Source organism: Oncorhynchus mykiss, chromosome 26 (assembly GCF_013265735.2).
Source record: "Oncorhynchus mykiss isolate Arlee chromosome 26, USDA_OmykA_1.1, whole genome shotgun sequence".
Classification (NCBI taxonomy): Eukaryota; Metazoa; Chordata; class Actinopteri; order Salmoniformes; family Salmonidae; genus Oncorhynchus; species Oncorhynchus mykiss.
In genome coordinates, this window is record NC_048590.1 from 35988830 (window position 1) to 36016696 (window position 27867).

The 27867-nt window shown below is 41.9% G+C and overlaps 1 protein-coding gene and 1 pseudogene across 2 annotated transcripts in view; both read left to right on the forward strand.

Moving 5' to 3' along the window:
* The first annotated feature begins 5233 nt into the window (after window positions 1–5233).
* On the forward strand, window positions 5234–26039 carry LOC110506121 (annotated as a pseudogene).
* LOC110506735 (ubiquitin carboxyl-terminal hydrolase CYLD) overlaps window positions 22497–27867 on the forward strand; it is a 31122-nt gene continuing 25751 nt past the window's right edge. For both annotated transcript variants that reach the window (XM_021586568.2, XM_021586569.2), the window contains exons 1-2: window positions 22497–22882; window positions 25960–26336. In XM_021586568.2, the coding sequence (XP_021442243.1) occupies window positions 26259–26336 (78 nt within the window). In that variant the 5' untranslated portion in view covers window positions 22497–22882; window positions 25960–26258. The remainder of the gene's footprint in view (window positions 22883–25959; window positions 26337–27867) is intronic.

Sequence of the window (27867 nt, forward strand, 5' to 3'; positions counted from 1 at the left end):
CGGACAGGAGGGCGGCTCTGGCAGCTCCGGACAGGAGGGAGACTCTGGCAGCTCCGGACAGGAGGGCGGCTCTGGCAGCTCCGGACAGGAGGGAGACTCTGGCAGCTCCGGACAGGAGGGCGGCTCTGGCAGCTCCGGACAGGAGGGAGACTCTGGCAGCTCCGGACAGGAGGGCGGCTCTGGCAGCTACGGACAGGAGGGCGGCTCTGGCAGCTCCGGACAGGAGGGAGCACCTGGAGGGAAGAGACGGAGAGACAGCCTGGTGCGTGGGGCTGCCACCGGAGGCCTGGTGCGTAGTGGAGGCACCGGATACACAGGGCCGTGGAGGTGTACTGGCGGTCTCGAGCGCAGAGCTGGCCCCACCCATTCTGCATCCAGATTTTTTTGGGCTGCCTCTCAGGCTTCCTTGCCAGCCGTGTTCCCACATACCGCTGGTTCCTCTCTCTGGCTGCCTCTGCCCTCTTAGCTGCCTCCACCTGTTCCCATGGAAGGCGATCCCTTCCCGCCAGGATCTCCTCCCATGTGTAGACTACCTTGCCGTCCAGAACTTCCTCCCATGTCCAGGAGTCCACCTTACCATGCTGCTTGGTCCGTTGGTGGTGGGAAGTTCTGTCACGGCTGGCTGAAGGACCAAAGTGCAGCATGGTAAGCGTACATTTTCTCTTTATTAAAAATAGATCAATACTTTACTCAGAGAGCGGTCTCACTTCAAAATGAGAACACAATATTTTTTACAACACATACACACACACACACACACACACACATGAACTCACATCAGAAGAAACTCCACCTCTCTTTAGGTGGGCTGTATTTTTCCACAATACTAACACATAGTTTCTCATTATCTTCTGCAAGTCTAACCCTTTTTTTATTTTTATTTATAACTCTGTTTATTAAGTTTTACACACACACACAGACAAGACAACACAAAGCAATATAAATAATATACTCAACTAGAAAAAAAAAAAAATTGCTTTAAAGATACCATACTTTAGACAAGTTAAACACACCAGGCAGAAGGCTACAAAGGTTAAAGGGCAATCTATAATACAGGGACAGAGCAAACACCTCACCATTGTTCCTGTAAACAGTCAAGGGATAAGGGTGGAGAAATGCAACCACTCACAGACAGTCATGGCCACAGACCGACCATCCACTGGACCAAAAATAAAGTTTACAATGCTTTAAAATAAAAAAAAATAGAATGATTATTTATGTAGGCGTGAACAAAATTAAAAAATAACTGGGAAAAACAAGCTCACACTTCAGTCTCTGCCCGGGCAAGATGAACAAGGCATCCGCGGTTCACAATCAATAAGCACATGGACCTTAATGCCCCCCCAGCAAAAACACAGAGAGAAGCTCCTCCAACCCTTAAGTCACAGGGGGGTCAAATACAGACTTATTTTAGTTTTAATTGGAATGCCATCAGAGGATGGACTGTTTAAAGAAAGATCGGAATGGAGCCCAAGACTCATTAAACAGTTTGGGGTTCCCACGTGAATTGAATTGTGACACCATGGATTTTTCTAGTTTCTCACCCAATATTTATAAGATGGGGGAGCTGCCATCTTCCAGTTCTGTAGTATTAGCCGTCTAGCTAAAAGAGCAACAGTGTCCGACTGGATTCTTGATATGGGGGTACCCATGGGCAGTACTCCAAAAGGGCTGTAAGGGGAGACGGATCTATAACAGTGTCATATATATCAGAGAAACATTTAAATATTAATTCCCAGAAATCTGACAGTTTATGACAGCCCCAAAACATATGCAACAGTGTGACTGGTTCCACTTTACATCTGACACATGTAGGATCAAAATCAGAGAGTATTCTTCCAAGTTTGGCCCCCGACCAGTGGATACGGTGAACCACCTTGAATTGAATGAGGCTATGTCTAGTGCTAAAAGAGGACGAATGCACCCTGTGCAGCACAGATTCCCAGGTGTCTTCTCCAAGTTCCTCCCCCAAATCCTTTTCCCATTGAGTCTTTAAAGGCACCAAAGAAGGGTTCTGTAAGTCATGAATGATTGCATATACATCTGAAATTGCGCCCCTAGGAAGCTTGTTCAACTCCAAGATGCTTTCCATAGCAGGCCTATGGGGAAATCCAGGTGTGTTAGCTCTGATAAAGTTTCTAGTCTGGAGATAGCGGAAAAAGTGGGATTGGGGGAGATTGAACTTTTCCTGCAGCTGAGAAAAAGAGGCAAATGTATCATCAAAGAATAATTGGGCTAGCGAGGAGAGGCCTAGTGAGTGCCAAATGCCAAAAGCCCCATCATTCAAAGATGGAGGAAATAAAATGTTCTGATTGATTGGGCCTGAAAGAGAAAAGCCTCGGAGGCTAAAGGCTAAATGGAACTGATTCCAAATTTTAAGAGACGGCTTTAGAATTGGGTTGACACACCTTTTGCCTAGGGACACTGGGAGAGGCGAGCACAACACAGAGGAAAGTGCTGCAGGTTTACACGATTCAGACTCCATCTGGACCCAGAGTGGTCTAGGGCCAGTAGGATCAGTCTGCAGCCAGTACAGAAGGGCTCTGAAATTTGCAGCCTAGTAGTATGTCTGAAAATTTGGTAGAGCTAAACCCCCCAATGACCTAGGCTTCTGTAAATGTTTTCTACCAATCCGTGGTACCTTGCCATCCCAAATAAAATGCATGAATGTTTGATCCAATGAAATAAAAAAAGATTTTGGAATAAAAATGGGTAAACATTGAAATAAATATAAAAATTTGGGCAACACATTCATTTTAATGACATTAATCCTTCCGATAAGAGAAAGGGGTAGCAAATTCCAAAAAGTAAAATATTGTTTCAAACTGTCTGCTAGAGCAACAAAGTTTTCCTGAAACAAATTTGAATATTTCTTTGTCACTTTTACTCCCAAGTAGGTGAATTGATCACGGACAATCCTAAACTGAGAACTTGTAAAAGAGCACTTTAAAGCAACCTTCTCTTGCCTAGATTCAGCTTGTACCGTGAGATTGATCCAAACTTTTTAAGAACAGATAGGGCACGTGGCAATGAGGTATCAGGGTTAGAGATAAACAAAAGGAGGTCGTCAGCATATAGCGAGACTTTCTGCTCCCAGCCCGCCCTGATTATGCCTTGAATGGCATCATTCGAGCGTAGTGCAATGGCGAAAGGCTCGATTGCCAAAGGAAACAACAAGGGGGAGAGTGGACAACCATTTCTGGATCCGCGGTGCAAGGGAAAATAGTCAGAGGACAAGTTATAAGTCCGTACCGAAGCCATGGGAGAAAAATAAATCATCTTTATCCACGCAATGAATTTGGGGCCAAAGCCAAATCTATAAAGGGCAGCTGTTAGGTAATCCCACTCAACGCGGTCAAACACTTTTTCGGCATCAAGTGAGACCACCACGCTGGGGAGTACAGTATATTCATAAGGCGCCTAATATTGAAAAATAAATGCCTATTTCTCACAAAGCCAGTCTGGTCAGAGTGTATTACTTGGTGCAGCAAGCCTTCCATACGGATGGCTAAAAGCTTAGCTAGGATTTTGTAATCACAGTTTAAAAGCTTGGGCGATAGGATCCACATTCCAGGGGGTCTTTGTTTTTCTTTAATAGTAATGAAATTGAAGCCTGATAAAGACTAGGCGGTAGCTTTGAAGTATTAAGGCACTCTGCAAATAGTCAAGACAAGAATGGGCAAAGCAGACCAGAAAACATCCTGTAAAATTTGGTTGGAAAACCGTCTGTCCGTTATTTATCACTTTTCATTGTGGACACTGCTGTTGCAATCTCCTCAAGCGTAAATTCTTCTTCTAGACGGTCATGGGAGTCTGTATCAATTGAAGGCATATTCAAGCCATTAAAGAAGGAGTCAATCAGCAAAGGGTTCAGAGGTGTATAGCGCAGAGTAAAATTGTTTGAATTGATCATTGATCTCTTTATGTATAACTGTGGTGGCACCAGACGGGGTCCTTATTTGTGTGATTAAACGTGAGGCCTCAGATTTACGGATCTCATGCGCAAGGAGTTTACTGGCCTTGTCGCCTTGTTCATAGACTTTGTATCGAGCTCGCAAGAGTAATGTTCAGCTTGCCTGGTAGAAAGCTCATCAAATTCAGATTGGAGTAGTTGGTGCTCTTTATGCAGATCAGAGGAAGGATCCGTAGCATACTTCTCATCCAATGTGGCTATGGACTCGCTCAGGTCCCGAAGTCGCTGAGAGCTAACTCTGTTTTGGTTGGCTGTATAAGAAATCATTTGGCCACGTAGGTATGCTTTGAGAGACTCCAATATGGTAGAGCAGGACATACCTGGTGTTGAATTAGTTTCTAGGAATAAGGTGATTTCAGAAGAAATGAAATTGACAAACTCCTTATCTGAGAGTAAAATGGGGTTGAGACGCCATTGATAACACATAGGAGGTCGCTGGGGAATCTCTAGTTCAAGCACTAATGGTGAATGGTCAGAGATAACAATACTCTCGTAAGTACACTGCCGAAGGTTAGGCAGAAGTTTTTTGTCCAAAAATAAGTAATCAATCCGGGAGTATGTTTGATGAACATGAGAATAAAAGGAATACTGTCTATCTGTAGGATGTAGGAAACGCCAGGCCTCAAACATAGCATATTTCTGAAGAAAGGATTGAATAAGTAGGGCACATTTAGATGGGCCTGTATTTGTTTGTGAGGACTTGTCAAGAACTGGGGACATTTTACAGTTGAAATCCCCCCCTAAAATCAACAAATGAGAATCTAAATTGGGCATAGCAGACAGAAAGGAAGAAATGAAACATGTGTCATCCCAATTGGGAGCATAAACACTAGCCAAAACAAGAGGGGTAGAAAACAGTTCACCGGTTTAAAATGACGTATCGTCCCTTAGGATCAGCAATAACCTCAGAAGCTACAAAGGGAGTAGCTTTATCAACCAGAATAGCAGCACCTCTTGATTTACTATGAAAGTTCGAGTGGAACACTTGACCAACCCAGTCCTTACGCATCCTAAAATGCTCACCAGTCCTCAAGTGAGTCTCTTGTAGAAATGCAATATTTGCATTCAAACCCTTTAAGTGTGTCAACACCCTCTTACGCTTCACCGGGTTATTAACCCCTTTGGTGTTCCATGAAATGTACTTGATCGCATTATTCCGGCCCCCCTGGGCATTCCCGTTATTCAACCCTGTCATTAGAGCATATAATGGAAAAGCAATAAGTGCCCAAAACCCACAGAATAACTTGTCTCAGAGTAATAATGTACAGAGGTAGATGTTTGGAAAAAGTACAGAAAAAAAACTAAAAAGACAGAATGACAACATTAGAACTGAACAATTTAACCTGCCCCCCCACCCCCCATCCCAGACAATACCTCCCCAAACGAGGTACAAGCCTAAATAGAACATGTTCTCTTCACACAGTATGTCTGTGAGAGTGCGGTCTTAAACCTAAACCCACAGTCCCGCTCTTTAAAGTTGCAAAAAGAAAGATTTTTATGTAAAAAAGGCGAATCCCTTGTGCAAACGGAATGACAAAAGCACCACTTGTAGATGTATATAATTATATTCCCAGTCTTATAACAGGCATTGAGAGAGAAAATAAATAAAATGTATAAAGGCTCTCAGCCAAAAATCGAATTGGAAGTAAGGAAATCGTAGTAAGACAATCAAAAAATAATAGTAATTATAATAGTAGTCTAGTTGACGCTGAGACAGCTTACAACCAAATACCAAAAAACTACGTGTGTGCAACGTTGAACGTTTGCTGGGCATAAATTACACTCAAAACTTTTAAAATTGAAGTGAGACCCCAAAAACCGTGTAGCCTCGGGAGACATTTACTGTTTACTGGGTCAATGCAAACGGATGCAGTAAACAAATAACCAAAAATATTTTGAGTCACTGAGACACTGTGTAAACAAACTGAATAGGTGAGCGAGACAGCCTAGAAACACAGGAGTTAAGTAAAAGCTTAATACAATTAAATTAAAATGACTGAATGCTTGTAAGGCACGCACACTAGATAATCAAAACATTAGATCACATCAAATAAGCCTGAATGGTTTCGCCAATTATACAAGACTAGCCTGTTATATCTAAACATAATTGTACAACAGGTGGGTTACTTACTATCCACAGTTTGCAAGCAACAGTTGCTGAACCATGAGCATGTTCAAGACTTCTTGATGTGACATTAAATGTGAGCCATAGCCTCATCCGGAGATTCAAATGTGTAGTCTTTACCCTCATGAGATAGCCATAAACGGGCCGGGAACTGCAGTCCATACTTCACACTTGGATGGTCCCGAAGTACTCGTTTGGCCTGTCCGAAAGCTGCGCGCTGCCTGGAAACAGTGGGGGAGTAGTCCTGGTAGATGGAGAAGCTCTGTCCTTGAAAGCTCAGAGTGGTATTGCGGGCTCGTCGGAGGATCTCCATCTTCTCATGAAAAAAGTGCACTCAAAGAATTATGTCACGGGGCCTCTCCCCATCCCGGGGCTTTGGGCGCAGCAACCGGTGGACTCGATCAATCAGGGGCTTTTCATCTAAGGCAAGAACATCCTTCAGCAGCCCTGAAACGAAATCCGTGGCGCGATGCATTTCCTCTGACTCTGGGACCTATACAAGTCTCAGATTATTGCGGCGAGAGAATCCCTCTAAACTCACACAGCTCTCCTTCACCTTTTTCAAATCCGCAGCTAGGCGTTTAACTTCCTCCAGGGATGTAGTTAAGTCGGAGACATTAGTAGCGGAGGTCTCCAGTGCTGCAATCGTTGTAGTGTGTGACGCAGTTGTTGTTTTGAGTGATGTGATTGCTGGTACAGTCTCGTTCCGCAGGATGGTTAAATCTGCTTTTAAAGTATCAGAAACCTCCTGTATTCTGGCCTCAATCGTAGCAACCACCTCTGTTTTCATTTCAACTATCTCAGAGCGTAGTAGTTTGATGACCTCGAGAATGTTCATTTCAGCGCCGCCAGGCCAAGCTGCACCCCCGGGTAAAGTGTGCGTCCTCGGGCCCTCAGACTCAGGAGAGGTGCGGTGATGAGAACGGGTCTTGTAGGCCGGGTTTTCTCAAAGTCATGCTTTTGGCCTTATGTTTGGTCGACATGCTGACATTCGGAAGCAAAGTAGTCTTGGTTTTTACGGAAAGGGATCACCAAATTAATATTTGAAAATAAATACGGTTCTGCTGCAGAATTCACATAAACTTTAAGAATACCACGGGAGCAAACGGAAAACATGTCAGTCGCACATGGCGTCCCTCCTATTCCATTCCTAACCCTTTCTAACAGTTAGTCCCCTACCTAGGTTGGGGAGGCCTCTTTCCTGTTATTGGTTTCAGAGTTATCACAAGTCGACAGTTCAGTTGGCCTTGAATGTCTCAACTATACTCAGCTCATATTGTGAAATAGTAACACAATGGCCTAGTCACACACATATTGAATTATGACTCTAACACATTTCATACAATTATATGGTTTCAGGGTGGAATACCTTAGTCATTATCTTAAACATACAAATTATCCAATCGTAGACTGAATTTGCATAAACCGTTCAATACTGCTTTTTTACATATGAAGTATGTTGTATTTTTCAATCGTATTGAAATGTGTGATACATTTTGGATTGTATTCATACATTTCCTTTTTTATTGATTAATTTATTTTTATTCCTTGACATCACTGAGGAAAAGAGAGTAAACCATATGAGTTTGACATGATGCGGTGTCAGGTTTGGAGCTGTGCCTGTGTGCATTTTCAGACTTGATTTGCCCTAACAAAAAATGTAACAATCCCTACTAAAATGCCCATTAATTATAATCCACATAATAATTCACATTTCCTTTTGCTGCAGGATTATTTTCCTGCTCTAGCAAGTTGGCTCAAATTAAGATCCTACGTCTGTATGAGTGCCGGCAGCTGGTCCTGCGGCAGAGAGCAGGGAGCTGCTGCATGCCCTGTGCTGTGGTGGCTCTTCTGAGGGTCTCGAGAGTGTATTGGACCTACTCCTGTCCTGAGGCATGCTGTTGTGGGAGGACTACCAGAATGTACGGGTACCAGGCTGTGCTCTGTGTGCCAACACAAGGGTGCTACTAGATCTGGTGTACACCAAGGGAGATGAGACCTGTTTACTGCTCCTAGTTGCTTTCAAACAGGTAAGCTATGTAGGCACAGCTCTTCACAGGTGATGCCGTTCTAAAGGATGTATGAGCATTGTTTTGAATGGACTCATTACTGATGTATGTACAAAACATTAAGAACATCTTCCTAATATTGAGTTACACCCCATTTTTCCCTTAGAATAGCATCAATTTGTCGGGGCATGGACTCTACAAGGTGCCAAAAGTGGTCCACAGGGATGATGGCCCATGTTGACGCCAATGCTTCCCACAGTTGTGTCAAGTTGGCTGGATGTCCTTTGGGTGGTGAACCATTCTTGGTACACACGGGAAACTGTTGAGCGTGAAAAGCAGCATTGCTGTTCTTTGCACACTCAAACCGATGCGCCTGGCACCTACTGCCCTGTTCAAAGGCACTTAAATCTTGTCTTGCCCATTCATCCTCTGAATTTCACACACATACCCAATCCATGTCTCAATTGTCTCAAGCATTAAAAATAATTATTTAACCTGTCTCCTCCCCTTCATCTACACTGATTGAAGTGGATTTAACAAGTGGCATCAATAAGGGATCATAGCTTTCAACACTTAAACAACACAATGTAACTCCAAGTCAATCACACTTCTGTGAAATCAAACGGTCCACTTAGGAAGCAACACTGATTGACAATAAATGTCACATGCTGTTGTGCAAATGGAATAGACAACAGTTGAAAATTATAGGCATTTAGCAAGACACCCCCAATAAAGGAGTGGTTTTGCAGGTGGTGACCACAGACCACTTCTCAGTTCCTATGCTTCCTGGCTGATGTTTTGGTCACTTTTGAATGCTGGCGGTGCTTTCACTCTAGTGGTAGCATGAGACGGAGTCTACAACCCACACAAGTGGCTCAGATAGTGCAGCTCATCCAGGATGGCACATCAATGCGAGCTGTGGCAAGAAGGTTTGCTGTGTCTGTCAGCGTAGTGTCCAGAGCATGGAGGCGCTACCAGGAGACAGGCCAGTACATCAGAAGACGTGGAGGAGGCTGTAGGAGGGCAACAACCCAGCAGCAGGACCGTTACCTCCGCCTTTGTGCAAGGAGGAGCAGGAGGAGCACTGCCAGAGCCCTGCAAAATGACCTCCAGCAGGCCACAAATGTGCATGTGTCTGCTCAAATGGTCAGAAACAGACTCAATGAGGGTGGTATGAGGGCCCGACGTCCACAGGTGGGGGTTGTGCTTACAGCCCAACACCGTGCAGGACGTTTGGCATTTGCCAGAGAACACCAAGATTGGCAAATTCACCACTGGCGCCCTGTGCTCTTCACAGATGAAAGCAAGTTCACACTGAGCACATGTGACAGATGTGACAGAGTCTGGAGACGCCGTGGAGAACAATCTGCTGCCTGCAACATCCTCCAGCATGACCGGTTTGGCGGTGGGTCAGTCATGGTGTGGGGTGGCATTTCTTTGGGGGGCCGCACAGCCCTCCATGTGCTCGCCAGAGGTAGCCTGACTGCCATTAGGTACCGAGATGAGATCCTCAGACCCCTTGTGAGACCATATGCTGGTGTGTGGTTGGCCCTGGGTTCCTCCTAATGCAAGACAATGCTAGACCTCCTGTGGCTGGAGTGTGTCAGCAGTTCCTGCAAGAGGAAGGCATTGATGCTATGGCCAGCCCGTTCCCCAGACCTGAATCCAATTGAGCACATCTGGGACATCATGTCTCACTCCATCCACCAACGCCACGTTGCACCACAGACTGTCCAGACTGTCCAGGCGGATGCTTTAGTCCAGGTCTGGGAGGAGATCCCTCAGGAGACCATCCGCCACCTCATCAGGAGCATGCCCAGGCATTGTAGGGAGGTCATACAGGCACGTGGAAACTACACACACTACTGAGCCTCATTTTGACTTGTTTTAAGGACATTACATCAAAGTTGGATCAGCCTGTGGTTTTCCACATATAATTTTGAGTGTGACTCCAAATCCAGACCTCCATGGGTTGATAAATTTGATTTCCATTGATAATTTTTGTGTGATTTTGTTGTCAGCACATTCAACTATGTAAAGAAAAAAGTATTTAATAAGAATATTTCATTCATTCAGTGTACAAATAATTACATAGATACAATTCATTACAGAGATACAAATAATTACATAGATTCAAATCATTGCAAAGATACAGATCATTACATAGATACAGATCATTACATAGATTCAAATCATTGCAAAGATACAAATCATTACATAGATACAGATCATTACATAGATTCAAATCATTGCAAAGATACAGATCATTACATAGATTCAGATCATTTTTTAATTTTTTAATTTTCTGAATTTTACCCCTTTTTCTCCCCAATTTCGTGGTATCCAATTCTTTTAGTAGCTATTATCTTGTCTCATCGCTACAACTCCCGTACGGGAGAGACGAAGGTTGAAAGTCATGCATCCTCTGATACACAACCCAACCAAGCCGGTGAGGAGGCTATTTGACCGTATTGAAGGAGCTCTGGAGTTCCTGCTGGAACAGGCAGCTTTACACCATCTGATTGCGATGAAGTGCAGCTACTTGTGTTCACCCCCTCACAACAGGTAACCAACCGCACCCTGAGACCAGTATAACAGCTTTATTTATGTCTACATGCCTGGTATGATGTAGAGCACAATGATATTACACAACTTGGTTACATACAAGCATGCAGACGAGGCGGCTGAGGACCTGAAGTCAAGGGGCTTCCCAGTGGAGTATACCGCCAGGAGAAAGGCGACATCACCAGCGGAAAGACTCAAGCAAGCTCTCCCATGGATCACTGTTGACAAGCAGGGTCATGGAGAAAGAGGGAAACCATCTCGGCAAGAGAACGTTCACATCCGAGAGAGACTCAGGCATTTCCAACGGGAAGATGTAAGACACTGAATCAGATTTAACAGAATTAATAGTTACCGCGAGCTGTTAAGACTTTGGGTTGTTACGATTGACATTGCAATAGGTAAAATATATCCCCTATTTTCCCCCAATGCTGAACAAGGGTGAGTAGCCAAAAGCATGTGTTCTTTACGAACACACTAAGTAGCATCATGTTAATAACATATATATTAGCTAAGGATTAATGACACATTGACAACGGGGTGACAAAACGTCATATCAAGGGGAGGATTCATGATATGCAAGCATGACCGATATAGTTTTCACTTGTAATTAGCCGATGTGTATAAGCGACAAAATAGACGCCCTTATTATTTTCGGTTCCACCAGGTCTTGTTTGTGACTACGTCACACATTTTCATATCTGAGCGAGGGGCCCCTCCTGCGGACAGGTTCATCTCCTCAAACCCCAGAGGCAAGAGACAGTCCTCTGACATGGGAGTCCAAATACCAAAATATTTTCCTACTTTGGTTTACTTTATTATCGTTCTTGATTTTTCATTCATTTTTCGGTTCATGATAAGCAGGCAGATATGGTGCACAGTTTTTTTTTATTTATATCGATGCATCATCTGGAATTTAAGGTCAGAAGTCTCAATGTAAATGGACTGGGGAGTGCCGTCAAGAGAAGTAAGGTTATAGCAAAGATGAAACGGGAGAGAGCTGACATACTATTCTGGCAGGAAACTCACTTATCCACACCTGAACACAAGAAACTCAAGAAAATGGGATATAGGAACACTTTTTTTTCTTCTTACAAAATGGGTAGAAGGGGAGTTGCAATCTTGATCCCAAATTCAGTTAAGTTTGAGTTTATGTCAGAAATAAAAGACAAGGTGGGTAGATTTATACTTGTTAAATGTAAACTGGATAACAAGGAAGTTACATTATTTAATGTATATGCACCCCCAGGGAGTGACATGACTTTAACACAATTCTAAACTCAAAATTGGACAGCACAAACCAAAATAGGAAAATGAGCCTAGTTGCCAAAAAGATCAATCGGATACTGCAGGATCTAGGACTGCTCGATGTATGGCATGACACCCACAAGACCGATAAGGAATATACTTTTTACTCAGCTCGCCACACGGAATACTCCAGGTTAGACTACTTTTTTATGTAGAGTGCAGATAGACACAGGCTTAAGGATTGTAGGATCGGGCAGAGCGACTTATCAGATCATAATGGAGTTTACCTAACTCTACACCTTGATAGCAAACCAAGAAATACTATATGGAGACTTAATACAAGCATGCTGAATGATCCAGCATTCAAGGAATAAATAAAGACAGAATTGAACATCTATCTGGAGAATAATGATAATGGGGAAGTATCTCCTGCTATATTGTGGGATGCAGCTAAGGCGGTTATTAGAGGGAAGATCATAGCCACATCATCTCTCAAGAAAAATATTAAAGCACAGAAACTGCTGAAATTACAGGAAACCCTAAGAAACTTAGAACGATCTCATAGTCAATACAAAGACCCTCTTATATTACAAGAGATTTAAAAGGTAAAACAGGAAATTGACCAGATTTATAGAGAAGAAGTAGAGAAAAAGCTTAGGTTCCTGAAACAATGATATTATGAAGCAGGCTCAAAGGCAACCAAATTACTAGCATGGAGACTCAGGAAACAACAAGCACAGAATACCATTTTCAAAATAAAAGACCCAAAAACAAAAAAGATCACATCCAAATTCTTAACACAGATTATAAACTATATGCATCAATAATAGCCAAAAGAATGGAGAACAGAATCCCAGAATTGATTGACAGAGATCAAACTGGTTTCATACAAAATAGGCAGACACAGGACAATATAAGGAGAACACTACATGTCACGGACCACATTACTCAGAATAAGATAAGTGCAACATTAATCAGCCTAGATGCAGAAAAAACATTTGATTCAGTGGGATGGGATTACCTATTCCAAGTTATGGAAAGATTTGGTTTCAACAAAGAAGTGATACAGTGCATAAAAACACTATATTCATGTCTGACCGCTAGAATAAAGATAAATGGACATTTGACACGAACGATAAAATTTGAGCGAGGGGCAAGACAAGGCTGTAATCTTTCACCCGCGCTCTTCTCCTTGTACCTCGAACCATTAGCACAGGCAATAAGACAGGACCCAACCTCAGAAGGAATAACAATAAGAGGCAGTGAACATAAGATATGCATGTCTGCTGATGACATTCTTTTATTCCTTGAAGACCCAGGCTCAAGTGTACCTAGATTGATGGATGTTTTACAAACATTTGGAACATATTCAGGGTATGTGCTTAACGTACACAAGCCCTAGTATATAATTATACCCCACAGGAAGAGCTGAAGAGTAGGTATAACTTCACCTGGACCTCCTCATCCATTAAATATCTGGGAGTAAATTTACCAAAAGATACACCCAAACTTTATTGCATGAATTACGATCACATTAACAAGAAAATATATGATGACCTAGACAAGTGGAATTCACTTCCCTTAGATCTTAGTAGTAGAATTGAAACAATCAAAATGAACATCCTGCCAAGGTTACTGTATATGTTCCAGTCACTGCCCATAGAAATCCTGCCTAAACAGTTTAGGGAATAGGATAAACGGATATCAAGGTTTATCTGGAACAGTAAGAGACCAAGAACTAGATATACAACATTACAGTTACCAAAAAACTGTGGGGGTATGGCCTTACCAAACCTAAAAGATGATTATGTGTCAGCCCAATTGAGACCTCAGGGTGTGTTGGTGCAATTCAGAATACGAATCCAAATGGAAAGATTGAGACTACTTTGACAGAGATACCCATACAGTCAGTTTTGGGAAATAAGGACATGGTAAAATAAATATACAATAGACAAAATCAGTGGATTAATATCTTTCTGAAGACATGGTTTAGGGTAGTTAAGGAAAATAATTTAGACAGAGAGATCAAACTGCTGAGTTGGCCCGCATACGACCCCAGCTTCATCCCTGCAACTCAGGACAGCAGGTTTAAACAATGGACGTAGAAAGGCATCATATCATTCAGTACAATTCTAAGGAATGGGAACCTAGATAACTTCCAGGACCTAAGTAAAAAACATGGCTTGGATAAACAAGGGAGATAAAAGTGACTGACCCTCGAGCACCTCCAAAATTAATCCAAGTATTCACTAACGCATACAACTTGGGGAGTAACAAAAAAACTATTTCAAATCTCTACTTGGGTATTCAACCCTCAAAGAAACATTCCACAAACTATATTTAAAAGAAATGGGAGGAGGAATTTAACATTGAAATAACTGATGAAACATGGTTGAACATATTAGAGACTCGAGGTTGACCGATTAATCGGATTGGCCGATTAATTAGGGCCGATTTCAGGTTTTCATAACAATCGGAAATCGGTATTTTTGGGCGCCGATTTGCCGATTTCTTTTTTTTATGTATACTTTTATTTAACTAGGCAAGTCAGTTAAGAACACATTATTATTTTCAATGATGGCCTAGGAACGGTGGGTTAACTGTCTCTTTCAGATTTACAGATTTTCACCTTGTCAGCTCGGGGGATCCAATCTTGCAACCTTACCTTACTAGTCCAACGCAATAACGACCTGCCTCTCTCTCATTGCACTCCACAAGGAGACTGCCTGTTACGTGAATACAGTAAGCCAAGGTAAATTGCTAGCTAGCATTAAACTTATCTTATAAAAAACAATCAATCATAATCAGTAGTTAACTACACATGGTTGATGATATTACTAGATATTATCTAGTGTGTCCTGCGTTGCATATAATCTGACTGAGCATACAAGCATATAAGTATCTAAGTATCTGACTGAGCGGTGGTAGGCAGAAGCAGGTGCATAAACATTCATTCAAACAGCACTTTCGTGTGTTTTGCCAGCAGCTCTTCGTTGTGCGTCAAGCATTGCGCTCTCAACAGGAGAGAGGTCAAGAATACTAGGAGAAATGGGTTTCGTACTTGGAAAAGGTCTAATTCAAAGATGTCAATGTAACTAATATGATGATATGATGATGAATGTATGAAGTGCACTATAACTGACAGATCTTTTTTTGTTGTTTTTTTATTTGACTTTATTTGTACTTTCTTTGTGTTCCTAAATTCCTGCACATTACCATGCAGTGCTTCTTTGCTGCTCTTTACATTGTCCTGAACAATAACTCGGACCGCTCCACCATCCCTAAGCTCTTTCAGCCCCAGGACAGGCAGCAACAGCCTGGCTTTCACAGAGCGTGTCTGGAGCACTGCTTGACCCAACAAGAAGGGGCCTTGAAGGAGGCCAATACGGCAGCAGAGACCCCAAACCTCCAAATAACAGCTACTTTTGTGTCTGGGCTCTTGTCTCAGCGCCACCATAGCCTCCTGCTCCTCTCCTGCCCTGGGCCCACTCTGGACAGGAAGTCCAAGCAGGTGGTGCCTGTCCAAAGGCATACAGAAGCACTTTAAATCCATCCCTCGGCCCGTGGAGGGGGAGAAGAAGAGCATGCATGCCATGCCGGGCTTCGTGTGGCTCATCAAGTGCATCCATGAGATGCAGGATAGCAGGATCGCCAGAGACACTATGGCTAAGCTAGAGGTGGAACACCTGAAGCTGACCTATTGTAACATAGGCCCTGGGGAGTGTACTGCACTGGCCTACGTGCTCCAGCACCTTAGAAGCCCTGTGGGGCTTCAGCTAGACTACAACTATGTAGGAGACGTTGGGGTGGAGCAGCTGCTGCCTTGCCTGCATGTCTGCCACTCTGTATAGTAAGTGTATTTATCATGGCAATCACTATGGGATTATTTTAGCATTACCTTGTGCCAGTAACATAATACACAGGACACTAAACTAAGGCCTAATAATACGATTTGTTTTATTTCACTCCCTCAGCCTGAGACACAATAACATATCAGATGAGGGAATCTGCAAATTGATTGAAAAAGGCATCCAGTGTGAGCGCTTTCAGAAGATTGCATGAGTATGGCCAAATCTATTTTCCACTGTCAGGAGACCTATAGCTAGGCCATGGTGGCTGTAAATGTTCTAAGTCAAATATGCAGATGTAAAAACTGATGAATAACCTTTATTGATCTTGATTAATATCTCTGAAAGGCTATTCAACAACAAGCTAACGGATGCCTGCACAGAGTGCTTCGCTCCTGAAGATAAAGCAGAATTTTCTCTCTCTAAAGTGAGGATATTTTTCAACTCTCAACATATAAGATACTGTACAATGTTACCTCACATAGCAATAGCTAATACAGATATATTATTACAGCATCGTGATAGGCATAAAAACAACTTTGTCATTCTCAGAGAGATAGGGTAGTCTGCTTCCTATCCCAAGAACTGTAGTGACCGATTGAACCTCAGTCTCTCCCCCAGTAATATGTCCAGACATCCCTGTTATCATTAAAGTACTTCAACATAGGAATAAATCTTACTATCAGATGTATGTTTCATGGCAGCCTGGTAGACAATGGTGTTGGCAGTGCAGGAGCATGTGCTCTTGCCCCACTCATCAAGAACAATACGCTAGAGGAGCTGTGGTGAGTATATTGATAGCACATCCTGAATAGTGAAAAAGACTTTGCAGCCACCCACATTACGTTTAGCCTCAACTGACATTTTGATAGTTGTGGTTGTGCAGTAGATTTGTGGTTGTACTAAACACATCTTTCACCCTGCTCTCTCATGCCCTCCACAGGTTAACCAAAAACTGCATCACAAGAACAGGTGTGGAGTGTCTAATACTGGCTCTTGAAAGCAACACTAGTGTGAAGGCAGTGTGGTATGTTAACATAATACTTTGATCATGTAATTTACAAAGTGTCATGTCCTATACATACAGTACAGTATGCTGTAGTCTCCTATGCCTCGCCATACCTCTCAATACATGTGAAGATTGGATCTCAAATCACTTAAGAAGGTCTCTAATCCAAAGACAGTAAATTAGAGTTACGTGAATAATTGTTTTCTTTCTAGGTTGAGAGGTAATGAGCTCAGCCGAGAAGAGGTGGAGGAGATGACACAGCGGGGAACCCAGGCTTACATTCTGATGATGCCAAGTAATTTATGTAACTTCTTCAGTAGCATTTCCCTTAAAATGGTAGTTGTGTTATTTATAGGTTATTATATGTTTTTACGTACATTATGGATAATGTTGGATGTGATGTTCTCTATGATGTAAACAGTGTGGGCAAGCTTGTTTGATCCATTCACAATAAGTAGCAACTTCTGACCTGCTCTGCTACTACAGGCAGCTTGTTTGATCCATTCACAATAAGTAGCAACTTCTGACCTGCTCTGCTACTACAGGCAGCTTGTTTTATCCATTCACAATAAGTAGCAACGTCTTACCTGCTCTGCTACTACAGGCAGCTTGTTTTATCCATTCACAATAAGTAGCAACGTCTTACCTGCTCTGCTACTACAGGCAGCTTGTTTTATCCATTCACAATAAGTAGCAACTTCTGACCTGCTCTGCTACTACAGTCAGCTTGTTTTATACATTCACAATAAGTAGCAACTTCTGACCTGCTCTGCTACTACAGGCAGCTTGTTTCATCCATTAACAATAAGTAGCAACTTCTGACCTGCTCTGCTACTACAGGCAGCTTGTTTTATCCATTCACAATAAGTAGCAACTTCTGACCTGCTCTGCTACTACAGGCAGCTTGTTTGATCTATTCACAATAAGTAGCAACTTCTGACCTGCTCTGCTACTACAGGCAGCTTGTTTTATCCATTCACAATAAGTAGCAACTTCTGACCTGCTCTGCTACTACAGGCAGCTTGTTTGATCCATTCACAATAAATAGCAACTTCTGACCTGCTCTGCTGCTACAGGCAGCTTGTTTTATACATTCACAATAAGTAGCAACTTCTGACCTACTCTGCTACTACAGGCAGCTTGTTTCATCCAATCACAATAAGAAGCAACTTCTGACCTGCTCTGCTACTACAGGCGGCTTGTTTTATCAATTCACAATAAGTAGCAACTTCTGACCTGCTCTGCTACTACAGGCGGCTTGTTTCATCCATTCACAATAAGTAGCAACGTCTTACCTGCTCTGCTACTACAGGCAGCTTGTTTTATACATTCACAATAAGTAGCAACTTCTGACCTGCTCTGCTACTACAGGCAGCTTGTTTCATCCATTCACAATAAGTAGCAACTTATTTGACCTGCTCTGCTACTACAGGCAGCTTGTTTCATCCATTCACAATAAGTAGCAACGTCTTACCTGCTCTGCTACTACAGGCGGCTTGTTTGATCCATTCACAATAAGTAGCAACTTCTGACCTGCTCTGCTTCTACAGGCGGCTTGTTTTATCCATTCACAATAAGTAGCAACTTCTGACCTGCTCTGCTACTACAGGCGGCTTGTTTTATCCATTCACAATAAGTTGCAACTTCTGACCTGCTCTGCTACTACAGGCAGCTTGTTTTATCCATTCACAATAAGTAGCAACCTCTGACCTGCTCTGCTACTACAGGCAGCTTGTTTTATCCATTCACAATAAGTAGCAACTTCTGACCTGCTCTGCTGCTACAGGCAGCTTGTTTTATCCATTCACAATAAGTAGCAACCTCTAACCTGCTCTGCTACTACAGGCAGCTTGTTTTATCCATTCACAATAAGTAGCAACGTCTTACCTGCTCTGCTACTACAGGCAGCTTGTTTTATCCATTCACAATAAGTAGCAACGTCTTACCTGCTCTGCTACTACAGGCAGCTTGTTTTATCCATTCACAATAAGTAGCAACTTCTGACCTGCTCTGCTACTACAGTCAGCTTGTTTTATACATTCACAATAAGTAGCAACTTCTGACCTGCTCTGCTACTACAGGCAGCTTGTTTCATCCATTCACAATAAGTAGCAACTTCTGACCTGCTCTGCTACTACAGGCAGCTTGTTTTATCCATTCACAATAAGTAGCAACTTCTGACCTGCTCTGCTACTACAGGCAGCTTGTTTGATCTATTCACAATAAGTAGCAACTTCTGACCTGCTCTGCTACTACAGGCAGCTTGTTTTATCCATTCACAATAAGTAGCAACTTCTGACCTGCTCTGCTACTACAGGCAGCTTGTTTGATCCATTCACAATAAATAGCAACTTCTGACCTGCTCTGCTACTACAGGCAGCTTGTTTTATCCATTCACAATAAGTAGCAACTTCTGACCTGCTCTGCTGCTACAGGCAGCTTGTTTTATACATTCACAATAAGTAGCAACTTCTGACCTACTCTGCTACTACAGGCAGCTTGTTTCATCCAATCACAATAAGAAGCAACTTCTGACCTGCTCTGCTACTACAGGCGGCTTGTTTTATCAATTCACAATAAGTAGCAACTTCTGACCTGCTCTGCTACTACAGGCGGCTTGTTTCATCCATTCACAATAAGTAGCAACGTCTTACCTGCTCTGCTACTACAGGCAGCTTGTTTTATACATTCACAATAAGTAGCAACTTCTGACCTGCTCTGCTACTACAGGCAGCTTGTTTCATCCATTCACAATAAGTAGCAACTTATTTGACCTGCTCTGCTACTACAGGCAGCTTGTTTCATCCATTCACAATAAGTAGCAACGTCTTACCTGCTCTGCTACTACAGGCGGCTTGTTTGATCCATTCACAATAAGTAGCAACTTCTGACCTGCTCTGCTTCTACAGGCGGCTTGTTTTATCCATTCACAATAAGTAGCAACTTCTGACCTGCTCTGCTACTACAGGCGGCTTGTTTTATCCATTCACAATAAGTTGCAACTTCTGACCTGCTCTGCTACTACAGGCAGCTTGTTTTATCCATTCACAATAAGTAGCAACCTCTGACCTGCTCTGCTACTACAGGCAGCTTGTTTTATCCATTCACAATAAGTAGCAACTTCTGACCTGCTCTGCTGCTACAGGCAGCTTGTTTTATCCATTCACAATAAGTAGCAACCTCTGACCTGCTCTGCTACTACAGGCAGCTTGTTTGGTAGCATTATTTTCATATTAGTCATTGTGATAAGTGACACCATGCTGTATGCTAAGGAACTGGTCTGACACTTGTTTTATTTAAGCACCATTGTGTGTGACCCTATTTTTTCTGGCTAATTATCAAATAACAGTCAGGTTTTTGAACTGGTACATCAGCATTCTTATGTACCCTACCCTATTGTACACTGACTGGAAGTGCCAGTATGTTTGATAACATGGGTTGATTCAGTGGTAACATGACTCTTATTTTATCAGGGAATCACTAACAGTGATTACATTAGTCCTATTCACATGCTGCTTTTATCAATATTTGCACATCCTTCTGCATTCATAACAAGTCCTTTGCATGTCAACACACACACATGCCTGGTTTGAATGACATTAATCTGTGTACACTGTACAAGTCACAGTATAGTGGATCCCAGACCTGTCAACAGCACTGTTAATGTGGGAGGCAATCAATTATGAATATAAACCCTGGACTGCTGATGGTTTGTATTGGCCATTGTATTGGCTTTGAAGCCACTGGTCGGCCATATTGGCACTCCCCAGTAGGAGCAGTCCTCCATAGGAATATGGAATTCTACAGTATTTCAATTAAACCTTTCAAGGATAAAATTGCATATATTTAATTTACATTTATAATATGACATTTTGCCATTAGCACAATTAGATTTATGAGATAAAATTGTTTTTCATTATCCTTATTATAGTTAAGGAAACTGAGCAGCACATTCTCCCATAAAAAACAACATCATCAAGAATATTAACAGTTATAAAACTATGAATAACTTTCCATCATTTCTTTACATGTAGACAATGCCAAAATAAATGCAAAACTGTTTCTGGATGCTCAACACAAAAAGTATAGTTCATGTTAATAATGTCTTTTTTGAGTTTCTTCAGGTAATGATTCGAAGGGTAATACTTATGGATTATTCTGAAAGAGACCTCTTTGACCTTGTTAACAAGCAGGTATTTGTGTGTTAATAACCAGACTTTTTTCCAACAGATATTATTGACAAATGTATTCCAGTAAATTGTGACAAGGAAGGGATACAATATCCCTTTGAAATAAAGCACGTATAGATCTGTTGTTCTGAGGGAGTAAGCAGAAACAAATGTTTCCTATTGGAGAGTCAACTGGATTAAGTGAGGGTAGGTCAAGAAGGTGAGGTCTGGTTACACCTCTAAACAACATGATAGTTCCAGAAGGAATAGCATCAAAGACTATGGCGAACTCTAGGTGTAACAGGGATATTGTAACAAGATAAAAATTGAGTAACAATCCTGCATCAAAAAGTTGGCTCACCAGCAGGATATGATTATTAAACCAGTTCTAAAAGAATGAAGACTTGTTTCTATACAAAATATCCTTATTGTTCCAAATGGAATACCTATGAGGGGAAGAAATGTCCTTATTGTTCCAAATGGAATACCTATGAGGGGAAGAAATGTCCTTATTGTTCCAAATGGAATACCTATGAGGGGAAGAAATGTGTTAATATAACAACGACCACGCTAAGAATACTTGTCTATGAAAATAAGATCATTTTGTAGGAATCTTATCAATGTTCTACTTACAAGGTAACTTAAAATTGAGGCCACCAAAACGGGAAAAGTTATAATGAGGGATGAAATTTCAAATTGAAATTGGATTCTTTAAGAAATGTTTAGCACAATGTATCTTAAAAAGTATTATTCAAAGTAGGAAAATCACCATATTCTTATGTGTTCATAACGACAGATTTCCTAATATAATGTGTATGATTTTTACAGCGGAAGTTGAAAAGCATATGGTCAACAGCTTTAACTATTTTGTTGTCAATATGTAGCGGCTGGGCTGCATAAGTAAGTCTGGAGATACATTCAGCTTTAGAAAGCAATACTCGACCTATCAGGGATAAATCCCTCTGCAATCAATGGTTCAATTTATTTGAGTTTTTTTTCAATAATAGGTATGAAATTTAATAAACATCTTTCCTGTTGATGCTTATATATAGTACTCCCAAGGTATGTTACTTTTTCCTTGACTGGAATATTGCGTATAGAGGGTATCACTTTAAGATCAGGCCAAGATGGAGGCACAGTGGCTTCAACACAGCGCCCCCTATCAGTAATCTAGTGTACAGGGTCTGCCAGGGTTATCACTAGTTACCACAGCCACAACGTCAAATGGGCAATTTCGTAAAAATTCACGAAAACAAAAATGTGCCTTTTGGTTTTCATTTTAGGTTAGGCATAAGGGTAGTAGTGTGGTTAAGATTATGGCTAGGTTAATATTAACTTTTTAAGAATAAACATTGTAGAAATATGTGGGCTTTAAAACTTTGTGGCTGTGGTAACTAGGGAAGACCGTCTGCCAGAGAGACGAGTAGCACGGTTTTGAAAATGCTAGTAGAGAACCCCTTATTCGCAGATTCCTCAATACCCGTCAACCAAACTCGTGGGAAAACCCCGGGGGGTGGGACTTAATGACTAACCTGAAGCCCAGCCAATTGGCACTTGTGATGGATGCAGATTGGCCAATGGGTTTTTTAAATTGACATAATCTCAGGCGACAAATATTTCGGTGTCTATTGGTTCTGTAAATAATATTTATTCCTCTCGCTATAAGGCCTGATTTCGTTTGTCTGTCAGTATTTAATAGTATAGTCAAAGAGTCGTTCAGAAAAATAGTTATCTACATTAAATGCCGTAGATAACAGGCTCTGTGTTGCATGGGGGCAGCTAGCTAGCCATACTAGCTAATTTCGAGGCTGTCATATCAGTTCTCAGCTGGTTTGCTATCAACAAACTAGCCAGTTAATCACAACCTCAGCTACGAAAGGACAGCATTGGAATGAGCAGGTGACATGACACTCCAGCATCGAACTGACGTTTGAATAAGGTAAGAAAACGAGCTAGCTAACGACATTATGTCATAATGATAGCAATATTTCGTCTTTGCTACCCTCGTCATACGTCAGATTATGATATGGATGCACCTGATCAAATATCGCATGGTTTGCTATACTGGCTAGCTAGCCCTACAGCAAAACGTGTCCTAGTATATGTGCAGTTTTACACTAATTGACATGTTCCATGGGTGTTTTCTCAATCAGTGTCCTTCCTCAGCCATGATTTAGCAAGGCCTGGCAGTGACACATTCTTCCTTCTTCTCTCACGCGTCATCATCACTCGCTGCTGCTGACTGGCTTTATTCAGTGATGTCACTGATGGAACTGGCAAGACAACTGCAATAATGATACAATTACTCTGCTGTTAATAATATTTTATTTAATCTTTTGGGGCTTTTGAATGTTGTGATTGAAAATGGAAGCATGGTGTGTTTAGATAATCAGTGTTGCATCCCAGTAATTTTATATTCAGGATATCTGCACCATCAGTACGTGGCTACATTGTACATCACACATTCACACTGTTAATTTAAAAGGCAAAGCAAACGGGACCAGTGGGCTACTTTCAGAAGTAGTTGTCATGTCAGATAATGCCCAAGTAAGCAGTGCTTCTTACTTGGGCATTATCTGACGTGCAGTAGGGTTGGTATAATTTGTGGAACGTTCCAACAGGAATCTCTTCCAATAACGTTGTTAAGTACAAGGTTGTCAACAAACAACGCATACAAAGTAGCATGATCAATTCACGTAGCTAGCTAACTGGCTGCCGAATAGACATCAACTCACGACGTAGCTGATTCTTAATGTTTGTCCATAAGCTACCAGAGTGAGGAAAGACTTTTTCGGAATAAACGTGGTGAGTGAAAAACTTAATGAAATAGCCCACTCCCTACCCGGTATCTTATTCTGCCGCTATACAACTTTATATGCGTTTGTTGGCAACCTTGATATTTACGAAGTTTTTGGAACAGATTCCAGTTCGAACGTTCCAGAAATTATACCCACCCCATGCAGTAGTGCATGTTGTTGACCAAGGGTCATTCAATTATGTGTATTTTGAAAGGGCAATAGGCCTTTTGCCCTCACTCCTTCCTTATGGTAGACTGCTAGAATAACATCACAACATAGTAAATGTCTGTCATGTTCTTTTGCTCACCCCATGCTCCCTCCTTAAGCTCAAACAGGGGCATGGTCAACATTGCATGATAAACAACAAGTCCTCTGTGAAATTTGAACTGTGAAAATTGATGTTAAGCACAGATGCACAGCCTAAGTGGAGTTGCAATGCAAACCAAGGCTACCACAGCGGCACCCTGTCATTGATTTAAGAAAAACAATGTTTTATTGAACCTTTATTTAACTAGGCAAGTCAGTGAAGAACTAATTCTTATTTACAATGACAGTCTACCCCAGCCAAACTCTAACCTGGACGACACTGGGCCAATTGTGCGCAGCCCTATGGGACTCCCAATCATGGCTGGTTGTGATACAGCCTGCAATCGAACCAGGGTCTGTAGTGAAGCCTCTAGCACTGAGATGCAGTGCCTTAGACCGCTGCACCGCTCGAGAGCCTCAAGTTGCTTGATTGATGCACAGACATGAGGTGTGAATAGCCTAGATGTGAGAGTGGCCAGAGAACCATAAAGAGGAGTCATGTCAGAGGTGCTTGGATCCCCCCCTTCATATTGGGTTGGTCAAACAGGTTGACCCTGTATTACAGTGGCGGTGACTCTATTGTTTGTCAGGAAGAGGCGTTTGACTGCTTTAGTCTGTGAATTCCCCCTCACAGCTCCCTTAACACACAGCTAGGGGAAATCCAAAATGGGTTTTGAGTAATATGTTTATAACAGTGTGTGACTAACGCTTGGCTTAGAATCCATTTGTGTTAATATTGACAGTAGGACCAAGGCCTGTGCGGCATCACCCATTTCTCATCTTAAGAGGAGAGTATCAACAGGTTTTGAGCATATTGTCTGCATGCTTCAAAATTGCCTTCAGGGTACAGCCATTTGAATTCAATCAGTTTTTGGACAGCATCCCTGTCAACTTTCTATGCATGTTTGCCCATGGAAGAAGTGTTAAGAAAGTTACTTTTTGTACCTGAATGCCAAAACATTCAGGAGATTAAAGTGCTCAAAGTTGACCCATTTCGCATACCCCACCACACCATGAGACATCCGTGTCTTCATCACTGGAAAAGATAAGTGGTTCAGCTTGATATCATTTAAAAGCTTGTCAAACTATTTTATTATTTCTTGAAAAGAAGCGTAATATAATTGCCATTTTCTTTTTCCAGAAACTATTAAATAGTTTGACAACCCTGTTTGTAAGCTTTTTAAATTATAACAATCCCAAACCCTTTATCTTTTTCAGTGATGAAGACATTGATGTTTCATGGTATGGTGGGGTATGCAAAATAAGTCAACTTTGAGCACCTTTATCTCCTGAATGTTTTGGCATTCAGCTACAAAGTCACTTCCTGAGCACTTCTACAATGGGCAAATATGTATGGAAGGTTTTGTTCAAATCAAAAGGGATCTGTCAAAAAGTGAAATAGGTTTGTCAGGAATCAGAATACAGGTAGTATGTTTTTTTGTTTTTTTTTGGCCTATTTGGTTGCAAGATACCGGTAGTACACTAGGTTAGGCCTAATCATGTTTGTGCTCAACTGGTTTTCACCGTCAGGTTTATGAGGTAGAGTAGCAGCCTGTAGCTAATGGTGCAATCAGGCTTCACTCAGATACTAGCCCTACATTCTAATGAGACTACATCCTGTTTGTTTAGATACCAATTTTAATCTTTGAATGCCATTTATTCAGAGCTTATCCCAGATTTGTATTGCCTAAATGTTTTGTTGTTTTCCCAAAAAGGCCAATTTCTAGCAAATCTTTAAAAAACAACTCCATGCTTATTTGGGTTAGCCTAGCCATAGGCCAATTTTTTGGGGGTGAGAAATTGCTCTGGGATTTATGATAAGTCAGTGATTTAATAGAATTAACCTGGAGGCATTCCATGACCTTTTAACAACATAGTCATAATAACACCATGCCTTTCTATTCGTACACAGGTCCTACGACGTACATTGGGGCATGCAGGCAGACAGTTGAGCCCGTTAAGAGGGCACCCCAGGCCAGCAGGAGCCTGTGAGCGACCATAACACCCTCTCTGTCTACTCTCTAACCAGACAACCTTCCCTTCAGGTGGTAGGCCTAGTTTCTCTCTCACCCTTGCTATGCCCCTGTCACTGCTTTGGGGATAGAGGAACGTCCATAAAGGGAAGAGAGAGGGGCTTCATATTGGGTTAGTTAGACAGGCGGACCCTGTATTTCCCACTGCTATGCCCCAGCTGCCCCAGCCCCTACAGCCATGAGCTCTGCCCTGTGGAGCCAGGAGAAGTCCAGTGGGGGCTTCAGGGAGGACTGGCGCTTCTACATGGTGGTCAAGGTAAATATACATATGTTTAAAGAGCCACTGAACATTTCGACTGTCACGTGTGTTTTTCTGTTGCTCATTAGAAAAAAACAGATTTCAGTCTTGTAATGTGGTTGCTCCACTAAAAGTTTTGAGATTATCCTTCGTTACTTAGTTAATTTGTGTTTAAGTACGGTATCCTGCATCACAACTTCATTGCTCCAGACCAGCGCAAGGGGTAGTTAGAGCACTGATTATGTTTTGGGTCCTACTGTGTCTCTAACTGACAATGAATGGGTGACATAAACCTAAATAGAAACTGATAATTGTGCACGACTTCAGTATTACTTACTAAAACTTTTATTACACAAAGGTTTTCATAATTTTATTTTATCAGGATTATTTTTCTCTTACTGTAGTAGTATAGCCCACTCCTGACCGGGCACATTGCACAGTGTCTGAGTGGCGCAACGGTCTAAGGCAGTGCAAGCTGTGTTGCTACAGGTGCTGGTTCAAAACCTGTGCTGGCCTCGACTGGGAGACCCATGAGATGACTGTAGGTTTTTGGTTTCTCTCACTCTAATAACATAAATAAATTATTCTAAATAACAAACTGTCTTTATTTAGAAATTAGTAACAATGTCTCATCCCATGTTCAACAATGGCCTTTTTCGTGCTCATTTTACGTTATTTGAAAACAAAATCATCTCCAAAATATTATTTTTTAAACAAAGCGATTTTATTATTAATTTAGAATGATATAAAAAACAACTTGGATATTCTCACCAATACAGTGAGGGAAAAAAGTATTTGATCCCCTGCTGATTTTGTACGTTTGCCCACTGACAAATAAATGATCCATCTATAATTTTAATGGTAGGTTTATTTGAACAGTGAGAGACAGAGGGAAATAAGTATTTGACCACCCTCTCAATCAGAAAGATTTCTGACTCCCAGGTGTCTTTTATACAGGTAACGAGCTGAGATTAGGAGCACATTCTTGAAGGCAGTGCTCCTAATCTCAGATTGTTACCTGTATAAAAGACACCTGTCCACAGAAGCAATCAATCAATCAGATTCCAAACTCTCCACTATGGCCAAGACCAAATAGCTCTCCAAGGATGTCAGGGACAAGATTGTAGACCTACACAAGGCTGGAATGGGCTACAAGACCATCGCCAAGCAGACTGGTGAGAAGGTGACAACAGTTGGTGCGATTATTCGCAAATGGAAGAAACACAAAAGAACTGTCAATCTCCCTCGGCCTGGGGCTCCATGCAAGATCTCACCTCGTGGAGTTGCAATGATCATGAGAATGGTGAGGAATCAGCCCAGAACTACACAGGAGGATCTTGTCAATGATCTCAAGGCAGCTGGGCTCATAGTTACCAAGAAAACAATTGGTAACACACTACGCCGTGAAGGACTGAAATCCTGCAGCGCCCGCAAGGTCCCCATGCTAAAGAAAGCACATACAGTGGGGCAAAAAAGTATTTAGTCAGCCACCAATTGTGCAAGTTCTCCCACTTAAAAAGATGAGAGAGGCCTGTAATTTTCATCATAG